This window comes from Schistocerca serialis, chromosome 1 (genome assembly GCF_023864345.2).
Source record: "Schistocerca serialis cubense isolate TAMUIC-IGC-003099 chromosome 1, iqSchSeri2.2, whole genome shotgun sequence".
NCBI classification, from domain to species: Eukaryota; Metazoa; Arthropoda; class Insecta; order Orthoptera; family Acrididae; genus Schistocerca; species Schistocerca serialis.
The window spans coordinates 806,845,532-806,859,231 of record NC_064638.1 but is presented as its reverse complement, the minus strand read 5'-3'; the positions used below and the strand labels follow the sequence as shown (position 1 = coordinate 806,859,231).

At 46.6% G+C, this 13,700-nt stretch overlaps 1 protein-coding gene across 1 annotated transcript in view; it reads left to right on the top strand.

Moving 5' to 3' along the window:
- LOC126484065 (uncharacterized) overlaps positions 1-13,700 on the top strand; it is a 479,398-nt gene that overhangs the window by 406,459 nt on the left and 59,239 nt on the right. The window contains exon 3 of the mRNA XM_050107429.1: positions 11,293-11,418. Coding sequence (XP_049963386.1) covers positions 11,293-11,418 — 126 coding nt within the window. The remainder of the gene's footprint in view (positions 1-11,292; positions 11,419-13,700) is intronic.

Here is a 13,700-nt window from a genome sequence, read left to right as displayed (position 1 = left end):
CATGAACCACTGCGGAGAGTTTTGGAATTTAAGTCGGGACACTGGCGCGAAAGACTGGTATCAGGTACTTCACGCCACTACATGTCCTCCCCTTGGCGACCAAATACTGGCAATGAAAATTTCCCACCACCAGGATTCGGAGCGGCTTATCTCCGAGTCGAGAGCCACAGCAAAGGAGCGCGTTAACGATCTAGGTTACGGAGGCGGGTCTTATTAGGATAGTCCGATTTAAATATTCTCTACGTTTCATGTCAGCTGCGTGTTTCCATTGTGGAAACCCAGCTTCCACATCAGTAGTGAACTATGAGAGAACAAGAAAAAAGAAAGATGCAATCATTTGTGGGTTGTGGAAAGTCTGAGAAGAACACTGTTATGTCGTGCTTGCAGTACGTTGTGCAAACACTGTTTACAGAGTCTGGCAGAAAACAAATGTGGCTGCTTATGAACTACTCGAATTTGCCGTGCCATATCAGAGCGTAACTGTTGTTGTATGTTGAATGGCATACTTACGCTGTCGGTAAGCTTCGTCAAAACGATCTGTGCCAGTGAACGATGAGTTTACTTCAAGCTGAAACGTTTCTTCGCCTCGTCCTCGCAGAAGTAAAAGCCTCATTTACGCCGTCGGTCGCTAATAGCGCGATCTCGGCGCGCGAGACACTTGTCACTACGAAGATCAAATAGGACACGTATGGTGGCGGACTCGGATTAATTCTCGGCAGGGGTACTCTACTATAACTACTGTGAATAACTGTTGCCAGTCTCGCTTTGACCAACGTGATACAGTTATCCTAATCAGAACTCCGAAATCATGAACTCCCTCAATGAGATAGATGGAAAAAAGTAAGTAAACTAACTGTTCATTATTTCAAATGTTATCACCATAACCGTTCATTCATTTATTCCACAGTGAGACAAGAAAGTCAGTGCCTTCAAAGGAACATGTTTGCGGTTACCTACGTAACCATGATTGTACCCAAGCGTACACTTCTTCTTCCGAAGCAAATCGATGGCCGGAAATGTCAGGACTCCAAAAATATGGAGATCGCACGGGGAGAGATCGGAAGTGTACGGGGGATATGTAAGAACTTCCAGCGAAACTTCTCCAGCGTAGTCTAAAAAATCTTGACGACATATGGGCCTATCCACATTGCAGAAGTTTCGCTGGGAAGCCCTTACAAAAAAAAAATGGTCAAATGTGTGTGTGAAATCTTATGGGACTTAACTGCTAAGGTCATCAGTCCCTAAGTTTACACACTACTTAAATTATCCTAAGGACAAACACACACACCCATGCCCAAGGGAGGACTCGACCCTCCGCCGGGATCAGTCGCAGAGTCCATGACTGCAGCGCCCAACACCGCTCGGCTAATCCCGAGCGGCAAGCCCTTACACATCCTCCACAGAGTCCCTATCTCTCCCCATGCGATTTCCGTATTTCTGAGGCCCTGAAGAGGGACGTCTGTGGCCGTCAATTTGCTTCGAACGAAATGGTGCAGGCGTGGGTAGAATCAGAGTTTGTTAGGTAATGGCAAACATTTCTCCATGAAAGCATTGACCTTCTTGTCTCACAGTGAGATGTACGCATTAATAGTTACAGGAGGCATCGTTCGTAAGAAACTCAGCTTGCCCTCTTCTCACATGAGATGAAAGGCAACAGACGGATTCCATTTCCCACATTTCCGTAAAGCATCTGACACGGTACCACATTGTCGACTGTTAACGGAAGTACAGGTGTAAGAAATAGATTGCCAGGTGTGTGAGTGGCTCGAAGACTTCTTAAATAACAGAACCCAGTGTGTTGTCGCCGACAGCGAGTGTTCATCAGAGACAAGGGTACCGTCAGGAGTACCCCAGAGAAGTGTGACAGGACCGCTGTTATTTTCTAAATACATAATGATCTGGCGGACAGGGTAAGCAGCAGTCTGCGGATGTTTACTGATGATGTTGTGTTGTATGGGAAGATGACGTCGTTGAGTGAGTGTGGAAGGACACAAGATGATTTAGACAAAATTTATAGTTGGTGTGGTGAATGGCAGTTAGTTCTTAACGTAGAAAAATGTAAGTTCCTACAGATGAGTAGAAAAACAAACCCATAATGTTCGAATACCGTATTACTAAAGTGCTGCTTGACAGAGTCACGTCGATTAAATATCAAGGCGTAACGTTGCAAAGCAATATGAAATGCAGTGTGCATGTAAGAACTGTAGTATGGAAGGCGAATGGTCGACATCGGTTTATTGAGAGAATTTTAGGAAAGTAGCTTTCATATAGCACACTAGTGCGACCACTTGTTGAGTACTGTTCGAGTGTTTGGGAGTCGCACCATGTCGGATTACAGAGAGACTACGAAGCAATTCAGAGGCGGGCTGCTAGATTTGTTACCGGTAGATTCGAACAACGCAAGTATTCGGAGATGCCTATGGAACTCAAATGAGAATCACTGGAGGGAAAATTACTCTTTTCGTGAGGCACTATTAAGAAAATTTAGAGAAGCGGCATTTGAGGCTGACTGCAGGGCGATTCTACTGCCGCCAACGTGCATTTCGCGAAAGGATCATGAAGGTAAGGTTAGAGAGCTTACGGAGGCATATACACAGTCGTTTATCCCTCGCGCTATTTGCGAATGCAACAGAAAACGAAATGAGTAGTGGTGTAGAATACCCTAAATAGTAAAAAGTAACTTACTTTTCTCCATCTGTCTAGTTTTCTTTTGACTGTCTCTTATAACTCCATTCAGCAAAAGAATCCGAGATCCAATCACTCGACACCGCTAACAGTCAATACAGCGCCTGCAGTTGGTTTCTACCAACTTCAGCCGATAACATCTTCGAAGCGAAACAGATGACAGTATAATCAATAAGATAAAAGACACACGAAAACACAAGACGTAAGTTTCCTCCGGAAATGGTGTGACTACAGTTATAGTTCACCAAGTTCGACATTTTTATTTTACACCACCTCTAGGCCACGCTTTCTTATGGGGTCTCTTCGTAACTAATGGGAGCACGCTCATTAAACTGCAGTACTCGCCTAGAAAACAGGAAAATGACTAACCGGAATTCGATGCCTGCGCTTGGGAACACACTTTCGAGTTACTGTAGGCTTTCCACACAGGAAAAGTAACTTCTCTGATTGAGAATCGGTTAAACTCTTTAAAACACCATCTGTGCCCCAAAAGGCACATGATTCCCTCCCTGCATGTGGGAGGATTGCCAGCACACTCCTCGATTTCGCGAGCTTCATGCAGTTCCACGAAATTGCTTCAGCATTCAGAGCTTTCAGCGAACTGCCCCCAGCATCAGAAGGCGAGCACTTGGATTAGCTGTTTCCTGTTCCCGCTGGTAGCACTTCTCTGAATACTTCAACTTCCTGCGAGGACTTTACAGAGATTTATTTTAACAGCTACTACTTTCATGGGTAACTCCCTAAACCTTAAGCGAAGCTAGTAGGTTCCGACCGTAGACCGCTTAGACATAATTGGCAAGACCAGCTAATCATCTCCAAACCGATAATGTCTTCTTCCACCGGACGGAAGCTGGGAAGTAGCTGCGGCCTTCTCAATAGCCGAGGGGACACACGGCCTCACTATGTGCCCAGTAACAACACATTACAAAACGTACTTTTGCAGCATCTCGTCTAAGATTTCTGACTCGCCAGGAAAGAGGTTGATATTGTGAAATTGTGAACTTAGTAACTACTTCTGGCCGAGCGGTCTAAGGCGCTGCAGTCTTGAACACCTGTGGCCGGTCCCGGCGGAGGTTCGAGTCCTCCCTAAGGCATGGGTGTGTGTGTTTGTCCTTAGGATAATGTAGGTTAAGTAGTGTGTAAGCTTAGGGACTGATAACCTTAACAGTTAAGTCCCATGGGATTCCACTCACATCTGAACTGTTTCTGAAGAACCTCGAACATATACGGTCGATCCCCCCAAATGTTCAAATATGTGTGAATTCCTAAGGGACCAAACTGCTGAGATCATCGGTCCCTAGACTTACACAATACTTAAACTAACTTGAACTAACTTAACGCTCCTCCGTCGGGAGGAGCCGCGCAATCCGTAACATGGCGCGTCAAACCACGCGGCCACTCCACACGGCTCAATACCATCGATGATCACTTTCAAAGTAATACCAATTCAGGCTACACGCGTCTGCATTCGTTCCTTCTGCACCAAAACTTTAGCGGAACTACACTAAAACTATTGCCTTCTGACTGAGTGCAACAAAACGTGTGTTGTGAATGGATCGTCCAGTGCCAATCAGTTAATCGATTTGGATGAAAAGTTTCACACTATAGGAACACGGTATATGGTCAAAAACCAGTGACGCATTAATCACCATAACAAATGCACGACTGGCCATTAAAATTGCTACACCAAGAAGAAATGCAGATGATTAACGGGTATTCATTGGACAAATATATTATACTAGAACTGACATGTGATTACATTTTCACACCATTTGGGTGCATAGATCCTGAGAAATCAGTATCCAGAACAACCACATCTGGCCGTAATAACGGCCTTGATACGCCTGGGCATTGAGCCAAACAGAGCTTGGATGGCGTGTACAGGTACAGCTGCCCATGCAGCTTCAACACGATACCACAATTCATCAAGAGTAGTGACTGGCGTATTGGGACGAGCCAGCTGCTCGGCTACCATTGACCAGACGTTTTCAGTTGGTGAGAGATCTGGAGAATGTGCTGGCCAGGGCAGCATCCGAACATTTTCTGTATCCAGAAAGGCCCGTACAGGACATGAAACATGCGGTCGTGAATTATCCTGCTGAAATGTAGGGTTTCGCAGCGATCGAATGAACGGTAGAGCCACGGGTCGTAACACATCTGAAATGTAACGTCCACTGTTCAAAGTGCCGTCAATGCGACCAAGAGGTGACCGAGACGTGCAACCAATGGCACCCCATACCATCACGCCGGGTGATACGCCAGCATGGCGATGACGAATAAACGCTTCCAATGTGCGTTCACCGCGATGTCGCCAAACACGGATGCGACCATCATGATGCTGTAAACAGAGCCTGGATTCATCCAGAAAATGACGTTTTGCCATTCGTGCACCCAGGTTCGTCGTTGAGTGCACCATCGCAGGCTCTCCTGTCTGTGATGCAGCGTCAAGGGTCGGTCTCCGAGCTGATAGTCCATGCTGCTGCATACGTCGTTGAACTGTTCGTGCAGATGGTTGTTGTCTTGCATACGTCCCCATCTGTTGACTCAGGGATCGAGACGTGGCTGCACGATCCGTTACAGCCATGCGGATAAGATGCCTGTCATCTCGACTGCTAGTGATACGAGGCCGTAGGGATCCAGCCCGGCGTTCTGTATTACCCTCCTGAACCCACCGATTCCGTATTCTGCTAACAGTCATTGGATCTCGACCAACGCGAGCAGCAATGTCGCGATACGATAAACCGAAATCGCGATAGGCTACAATCCGACCTTTATCAAAGTCGGAAACGTGATGGTACGCATTTTTCCTCCTTACACGAGGCATCACAACAACGTTTCACCAGGTAACGATGGTCAACTGCTGTTTGTGTATGAGAAATCGGTTGGCAACTTTCCTCATGTCAGCACGTTGAGGGTGTCGCCACCGGCGCAACCTTGTGCGAATGCTCTGAAACGCTAATCATTTGCATATCACAGCATCTTCTTCCTGTCAGTTAAATTTCACGTCTGTAGCACGTCATCTTCTTGGTGTAGCAATTGTAATGGCCAGTAGTGTAGTTAGTTCCAAATACTATCGGTAAATATCCACCTCCCCTCACTCCCTTCAGCGATCCTTCAAAGAATCGAACTCCAATGTACAAAATCGCTTCAAACTTTATAAATGAGTTAAGGTGTTTAATATTTTACGTTAATTATGTAACGCAGAAAAAAAAAGTTTGAAACGAAGTTTAAACAGTTCGTTGGAAGTCGCTATGTGCCGTCATTATTAAATACTGAATGAATATACTCTGGGTAATTTGCGCTACGTTTTAAGTAAAAACAAGTTTTTCACGCATCGCAATATTCATGACGTGATGCTTTCCGAACTGCGTCGTACATCGATATAGTTTTTCAGGTGCATTCGGTGGTATATGTGGATACTGTCTGCAAAAGTGTTGCGAACAGAGTTAGTGAAAAAGAAGTAACAAACTTAAACGTCAGTGTTGAGTTGCGCTCTACCAAAATTCCGGTTTGCTAGTTTTGGTACTGTACATAAACGACGCAGAAAAAACACGTTTACTGGTAGCACTTGTGGCATTGGTAGGGAAACAAACATAAGTGAATTTTATTTTGCATATAATTAGAACTGCACATCATTCAGTGTCAGTCCATTAAGTACAGAATATAAATCGCATTTTCGTTTTACAGGTAATAAAAATTAGTTGATTACATAACTTCTGGGCTTTACGTGGCCAAAGCGGTTACTTTTAATGCAGGTACAGTTTACATGCACAAAAAGTACGTATACGTAGTTCTTATTTTGCACTCAGTGGAACGTTCATCATGATCAAGAACAAGTTTTTCCAGTTATTATTGATAAATACAAAAGTTGTTTATGAATAAGAAACATATTTTATATACGTTCGACAAAGTATTGAAAAGATGTTTGAAATATATTTGTTTTTAGTTTTTTTATTTTTATCTTTTTTCAGGAAACTGCATTTCCTATTGCTATGTTATAAACCTGTATGTTTTGTTCATTTTCACTACAACAACCCCCTCTTTCACATTACAAATCAACAATTCTCGAATAAAACATGGGATTAAACATTCAAAATTTCAATTTTGTTACAAATACTGCTTATTCTTTAAGTAACAGGTAGGAGGATAACTATGTAGAACAAAAATGTTCTGTAGGTTACCCAGCCGATGATATATCCTGACTCAGTTTCTAGACGGTTCACCACTTCCAGTTTCTAAGGGAATGTCGTAAGACACTGATCTAATTAAAGAAAGCGATCATTATGAGGTATCGCCCGACAGGTATGCAACACACCCAACATATAGGTAATGCGGGTACGAACTTAACTGACCAAAACTACCAGGAAAACAACAGTAGTCTTTGGGTAATTTTGATAGTTTACGGTAGCCTACGATAGTACAGTGTGTGATGCGACACTTTTACTGCAGAACATCGAAATTATAAGTGCCTCAAATGACAGGAAATGAGTTCTGCTACGAAAAGAAATGCCAGACTACGGCTCCTGGATGATTATCCCACTGCTGTCCAGGCCATCTTCAGACACGTCTTCGCTGGTCATCGGGGCTCAGTTCGAAGCGGGACTCATCACTTATGAGTTAAGACAAAACTACTTCAGTCAGTGAGATCCCAGACCGAAGACAAGTCTGGAGACAACCCTGAATAGTAGTGGGATACCAACCTGACTGTCGCTCTCCATGCAGCCCGACAACCGGGAGTGTTAGTGCGGCGTGCCATTTCTTTTCGTAGCAGAACCCTTTGGTTATCATCCGCGGCACCCTTGCAGTACATCGGTACGTCCGTTGACGATATTCTACACCCTATTTTCGTGCTCTTCACGGCAAACCATTGTGGGCTTACAAGATAAGGGCCTCCCACACACGGCGAGAGTTTCTACTGCTTGTCTTCGTGCCTGCCAAACTCTACGTTGGCCTGAAAGGTCGCGGATCTCTCATCAATTGAGAAAGCTTAGAGTATTATGGGCAGGGGCCTCCAACCAGCTCAGGATTTTGACGATCTAGCGCGGCAGTTGGACAGAATGTGGCACAATATCCCTCAGTAGGACGTTCAACAAGTCTGTCAATCAATGCCAAGCCGAATATATGCTTGCATAATGACCCTTGCTGGACAAACACATTATTGACTTTTCATAACTGGAATTCAGAGTCGTGTGAAATTTCTTGAAATGTGTCAGCTTGTACACTACTGGCCATTAAAATTGCTACACCACGAAGATGACGTGCTACAGAGGCGAAATTTAACTAACAGGATGCTGTGATATGCAAATGATTAGCTTTTCAGAGCATTCACACAAGGTTGGCGCCGGTGGCGACACCTACAACGTGCTGACATGAGGAAAATTTCCAACCAATTTCTCATACACAAACAGCATTTGACCGGCGTTGCAAGGTGAAACGTTGTTGTGATGCCTCGTTAAGGAGCAGAAATGCGTACCATCACGTTTCCGACTTTGATAAAGGTCGGATTGTAGCCTATCGCGATTGCGGTTTATCGTATCGCGACATTGCTGCTCGCGTTGGTCGAGATCCAATGACTGTTAGCAGAATATGGAATCGGAGGGTTCAGAAGGGTAATACGGAAGGCCGTGCTGGATCCCAACGGCCTCGTATTACTAGCAGGCGAGTTGACAGGCATCTTATCCGCATGGCTGTAACGGATCGTGCAGCCACGTCTCGATCCCTGAGTCAGCTGCTGGGGACGTTTGCAAGACAACAACCACCTGCACGAACAATTCGACGACGTTTGCAGCAGCGTGGACTATCAGCTCGGAGACAATGGCTGCGGGTACCATTGACAGGAGACAGGAGACAGGAGAGCCTGCGATGGTGTACTCAACGGCGAACCTGGTTGCACGAAATGCAAAACGTCATTTTTTCGGATGAATCCAGGTTCTGTTTACAGCATCATGATGGTCGCATCCATGTTTGGTGACAATGGTGAACGCACATTGGAAGCGTGTATTCGTCATCGCCATGCTGGCGTATCACCCGGCGTCATGGTATGGGGTGCCATTGGTTACACGTCTCGGTCACCTCTTGTTCGCATTGACGACACTTTGAACATTGGACGTAACATCTCAGATGTGTTACGACCCGTGGCGCTACCCTTTATTCCAACTCTGCGAAACCCTACATTTCAGCAGGATAATGCACGACCGCATGTTGCAGGTCCTGTACGGGCCTTTCTGGATACAGAAAATGTTCGACTGCCGCCCTGGCCAGCTCTTTCTCCAGATCTCTCACCAAATGAAAACGCCTGGTCAATGGTGGCAGCGCAACTGGCTCGTCACAATATGCCAGTCACTACTCTTGATGAACTGTGATATCGTGTTGAAGCTGCATGGTCAGCTGTACCTGTACACGCCATCCAAGCTCTGTTTGATTCAATGCCCAGGCGTATCAAGGCCGTAATTACGGCCAGAGGTGGTTGTTCTGGGTACTGATTTCTCAGGAACTATGCACCCAAATTGTGTGAAAATGTAATCACATGCCGGCCGAAGTGGCCGTGCGGTTAAAGGCGCTGCAGTCTGGAACCGCAAGACCGCTACGGTCGCAGGTTCGAATCCTGCATCGGGCATGGATGTTTTTGATGTCCTTAGGTTAGTTAGGTTTAACTAGTTCTAAGTTCTAGGGGACTAATGACCTCAGCAGTTGAGTCCCATAGTGCTCAGAGCCATTTGAACCATTTTGTAATCACATGTCAGTTTTAGTATAATACACTCCTGGAAATGGAAAAAAGAACACATTGACATCGGTGTGTCAGACCCACCATACTTGCTCCGGACACTGCGAGAGGGCTGTATAAGCAATGATCACACGCACGGCACAGCGGACACACCAGGAACCGCGGTGTTGGCCGTCGAATGGCGCTAGCCGCGCAGCATTTGTGCACCGCCGCCGTCAGTGTCAGCCAGTTTGCCGTGGCATACGGAGCTCCTCCCAGTCTTTAACACTGGTAGCATGCCGCGACAGCGTGGACGTGAACCGTATGTGCAGTTTACGGACTTTGAGCGAGGGCGTATAGTGGGCATGCGGGAGGCCGGGTGGACGTACCGCCAAATTGCTCAACACGAGGGGCGTGAGGTCTCCATAGTACATCGATGTTGTCGCCAGTGGTCGGCGGAAGGTGCACGTGCCCGTCGACCTGGGACCGGACCGCAGCGACGCACGGATGCACGCCAAGACCGTAGGATCCTACGCAGTGCCGTAGGGGACCGCACCGCCACTTCCCAGCAAATTAGGGACACTGTTGCTCCTGGGGTATCGGCGAGGACCATTCGCAACCGTCTCCATGAAGCTGGGCTACGGTCCCGCACACCGTTAGGCCGACTTCCGCTCACGCCCCAACATCGTGCAGCCCGCCTCCAGTGGTGTCGCGACAGGCGTGAATGGAGGGACGAATGGAGACATGTCGTCTTCAGCGATGAGAGTCGCTTCTGCCTTGGTGCCAATGATGGTCGTATGCGTGTTTGGCGCCGTGCAGGTGAGCGCCACAATCAGGACTGCATACGACCGAGGCACACAGGGCCAACACCCGGCATCATGGTGTGGGGAGCGATCTCCTACACTGGCCGTACACCACTGGTGATCATTGAGGGGACACTGAATAGTGCACGGTACATCCAAACCGTCATCGAACCCATCGTTCTACCATTCCTAGACCGGCAAGGGAACGTGCTGTTCCAACAGGACAATGCACGTCCGCATGTATCCCGTGCCACCCAACATGCTCTAGAAGGTGTAAGTCAACTACCCTGGCCAGCAAGATCTCCGGATCTGTCCCCCATTGAGCATGTTTGGGACTGGATGAAGCGTCGTCTCACGCGGTCTGCACGTCCAGCACGAACGCTGGTCCAACTGAGGCGCCAGGTGGAAATGGCATGGCAAGCCGTTCCACAGGACTACATCCAGCATCTCTACGATCGTCTCCATGGGAGAATAGCAGCCTGCATTGCTGCGAAAGGTGGATATACACTGTACTAGTGCCGACATTGTGCATGCTCTGTTGCCTGTGTCTATGTGCCTGTGGTTCTGTCAGTGTGATCATGTGATGTATCTGACCCCAGGAATGTGTCAATAAAGTTTCCCCTCCCTGGGACAATGAATTCATGGTGTTCTTATTTCTATTTCCAGGAGTGTATATTTGTCCAATGAATACCCGTTTATTATCTGCATTTCTTCTTGGTGTAGCAATTTTAATGGCCAGTAGTGTATAAAGTAGACATGGCTTAAAGCCAAAACATCTCCACTTGATAATGGCCTAAGGCCGAAATTGCAATAGTAGAAATAAAACGTTTAACAGTCACTGGCGTAAACATGATGTGTTTCAAGACATTATTGACTTGCTCATTTTGTGAAGTGCTTTCCCTTGAATAAATGACACAATTTTCCTGAAATTTGTTTATCTGTACGTGTGCATCACATCCACAGATTTCCATCTCCTTCGGAAAGTTGCTTCGTGGTGGGTCGGTTTTTCTGTCCTTGAATGTATAGACGAGTGTCGTTTCTAACTGTGTACATGTGGATGATTACAGAGGAATTTGAGCCACACGTGACTGGTTGTTGCAGAGCGAGGCTGCGGCTACGATGAGGAGCGGCGTGACGGAGTGGCGGCCCCGCACGCTGGCCGCCTCCGCGGCCCTGCAGCCCGACCCCTGCCTCCGCCTCTGCCTGCTGGCGCTGCTCCTTGCCGCGGTGAGTGCTGCCCTGCCAGCGCCTGCTGCTAACCCTCACCACACTCACAAGGGAACCTCCCCATCGCACCCCCCTCAGATTTAGTTATAAGTTGGCGCAGTGGATAGGCCTTGAAAAACTGAACACAGATCAATCGAGTAAACAGGAATAAGTTGTGTGGAACTATGAAAAAAATAAGTAAAATATACAAACTGAGTAGTCCATGCGAAGATATGCAACATCGAGGACAATGAGAGTTACGGAGCGCCGTGGTCCCGTGGCTAGCGAGAACAGCTACGGAACGAGAGGTCCTAGGTTCAAGTCTTCCCGCGAGTAAAAAGTTTAATTTTTTATTTTCAGTTTGTGTGACAAACTCTTATGTTTTCATCACTTTTTTGGGAGTGATTATCACATCCACAAGAAAACCTAAATCGGGCAAGGTAGAAGAATCTTTTTACCCATTCGCTAAGTGTACAAGTTAGGTGGGTCGACAACATATTCCTGTCATGTGACGCACATGCCGTCACCAGTGTCGTATAGAATATATCAGACGTGTTTTCCTGTGGAGGAATCGGTTGACCTATGACCTTGCGATCAAATGTTTTCGGTTCCCATTGGAGAGGCACGTCCTTTCGTCTACTAATCGCACGGTTTTGCGGTGCGGTCGCAAAACATAGACACTAAACTTATTACAGTGAACAGAGACGTGAATGAACGAACGGACAGATCATAACTTTGCAAAAATAAAGAAAGTAAAATTTTCGGTTGAGGGAAGACTTGAACCATGGCTCTCTCGTTCCGCAGCTCCTCACGGTAACCACGGGACCACTGCGCTCCTGAGACCATATTCTCCTTGATATTGCCTATCTTCCGCATGGACTACTCAGTTTGTATATTTCGCTTATTTTTTCATAGTTCCACACAACTTCTTCCTGTTTTCTCGATTGATCTGTGTTCAGTTTTACAGGGCCTATCCACTGTGCCAATGTATAACTAAATCTGAGGGGGGTGCGATGGGGAGGTTCCCTTGTCAGCAGCATTGCTCACGCTGCGTACACACACTCTCTTCTCTCTGACACCGCAGTACGTACTCCGACTGCAGGTGACAGTACCGTCTACAAGCCGACCAGTCGATGATGTGTGAAACTGTCTGAGTTTTCCTCATTCCTCGACAAGCACTGCTACGCCTTGTCTCAGCAAATCGTGACACCTGTGCGTCGCCATGCATTCACCAGCTAATGTCTTTTGGAATCAGTTATTGATTACTGAAGACATCACACAACGGTGATGTGAGTCGCAGGTAACTTTTTATTCTCGAGTCAGAAACATACAAATTTACAGTAGCCATACACATCAATAAATATGTACATACATACAGGGTGTTTCAAAAATGACCGGTATATTTGAAACGGCAATAAAAACTAAACGAGCAGCGATAGAAATACACCATTTGTTGCAATATGCTTGGGACAACAGTACATTTTCAGGCGGACAAACTTTCGAAATTACAGTAGTTACAATTTCAACAACAGATGGCGCTGTGGTCTGGGAAACTCTATAATACGATATTCTCCACATATCCACCATGCGTAGCAATAATATGGCGTAGTCTCTGAATGAAATTACCCGAAACCTTTGACAACGTGTCTGGCGGAATGGCTTCACATGCAGATGAGATGTACTGCTTCAGCTGTTCAATTGTTTCTGGATTCTGGCGGTACACCTGGTCTTTCAAGTGTCTCTACAGAAAGAAGTCACAGGGGTTCATGTCTGGCGAATAGGGAGGCCAAGCCACGCCGCCTCCTGTATGTTTCGGATAGCCCAAAGCAATCACACGATCATCGAAATATTCACTCAGGAAATTAAAGACGTCGGTCGTGCGATGCGGCCGGGCACCATCTTGCATAAACCACGAGGTGTTCGCAGTGTCGTCTAAGGCAGTTTGTACCGCCACAAATTCACGAAGAATGTCCAGATAGCGTGATGCAGTAATCGTTTCGGATCTGAAAAATGGGCCAATGATTCCTTTGGAAGAAATGGCGGCCCAGACCAGTACTTTTTGAGGATGCAGGGACGATGGGACTGCAACATGGGGCTTTTCGGTTCCCCATATGCGCCAGTTCTGTTTATTGACGAAGCCGTCCAGGTAAAATAAGCTTCGTCAGTAAACCAAATGCTGCCCACATGCGTATCGCCGTCATCAATCCTGTGCACTATATCGTTAGCGAATGTCTCTCGTGCAGCAATGGTAGCGGCGCTGAGGGGTTGCCGCGTTTGAATTTTGTATGGATAGAGGTGTAAAC